The sequence below is a fragment of the Eimeria mitis genome, genomic scaffold (assembly GCF_000499745.2).
Source record: "Eimeria mitis Houghton genomic scaffold, Emh_scaff2042, whole genome shotgun sequence".
NCBI classification, from domain to species: domain Eukaryota; phylum Apicomplexa; class Conoidasida; order Eucoccidiorida; family Eimeriidae; genus Eimeria; species Eimeria mitis.
Window position 1 is genome coordinate 1 of NW_013570365.1, and position 712 is coordinate 712.

Below are 712 nucleotides of genomic sequence, written 5' to 3' on the forward strand. Positions count from 1 at the left end.
TATATATATATATATATATATATATATATATATATATATATATATATATATATATATATATATATGCATCGATGCATAAATATTTATATAGTTACATGTATATACATCTACACCGATATATACCTACACAGAGAAAATACATATATATACACATATAATATATAAATATATATAATATATAATATATATATATATATATATATATATATAGATAGATAGATATAGGCTGCATCTGCTGCTGCTACTGCAGCAACGTGGGGGCCCCCCTGGGGGCCCCACTGCGTGGGGGGCCCCTCGGGTGCTGGGGGCCCCCCTGGTACTACGCATGCAGCGACAGCAGCAAAGAAAGAAGAAAAGGGTTTATAAGAGAAAGAATAATTATTTTAATTTATTAATATCTATCATTTGTCTCAGCAGCAGCAGCAGCAGCAACAGCAGCAGCAGCAGCAGCAGGGAACGGACCTCATCGGGGGTTCAGACTCCAGCAGCAGCAGCAGCAGCAACAGCAACAGCAGCAGCAGCAGCAGCAGCAATCTGTTTCCTTTTTGTCTTTTTTTATTTTTTTTTAATTTATAAGACTTCGCTCCTCGGGTTGTGTGGGGCCCCCCAAACGCGTATTCTGCTGCTGGCGGTATGCGTTATCAGCAGCAGCAGCAGCAGCAGCAGCAACAGCAGCAGCAGCAGCAACAGCAACAGCAGCAGCAGCAGCAGC

The 712-nt window shown here is 41.0% G+C and overlaps 1 protein-coding gene across 1 annotated transcript in view; it reads left to right on the plus strand.

Moving 5' to 3' along the window:
- Positions 1–633: 633 nt before the first annotated feature.
- The window catches only part of EMH_0047720 (uncharacterized protein), a gene marked incomplete at both ends in the record, with an annotated part of 818 nt that continues 739 nt past the window's right edge, over positions 634–712 (plus strand). Inside the window, one exon of the mRNA XM_013496320.1 lies at positions 634–710. Within this exon, the coding sequence (XP_013351774.1) occupies positions 634–710 (77 nt within the window). The remainder of the gene's footprint in view (positions 711–712) is intronic.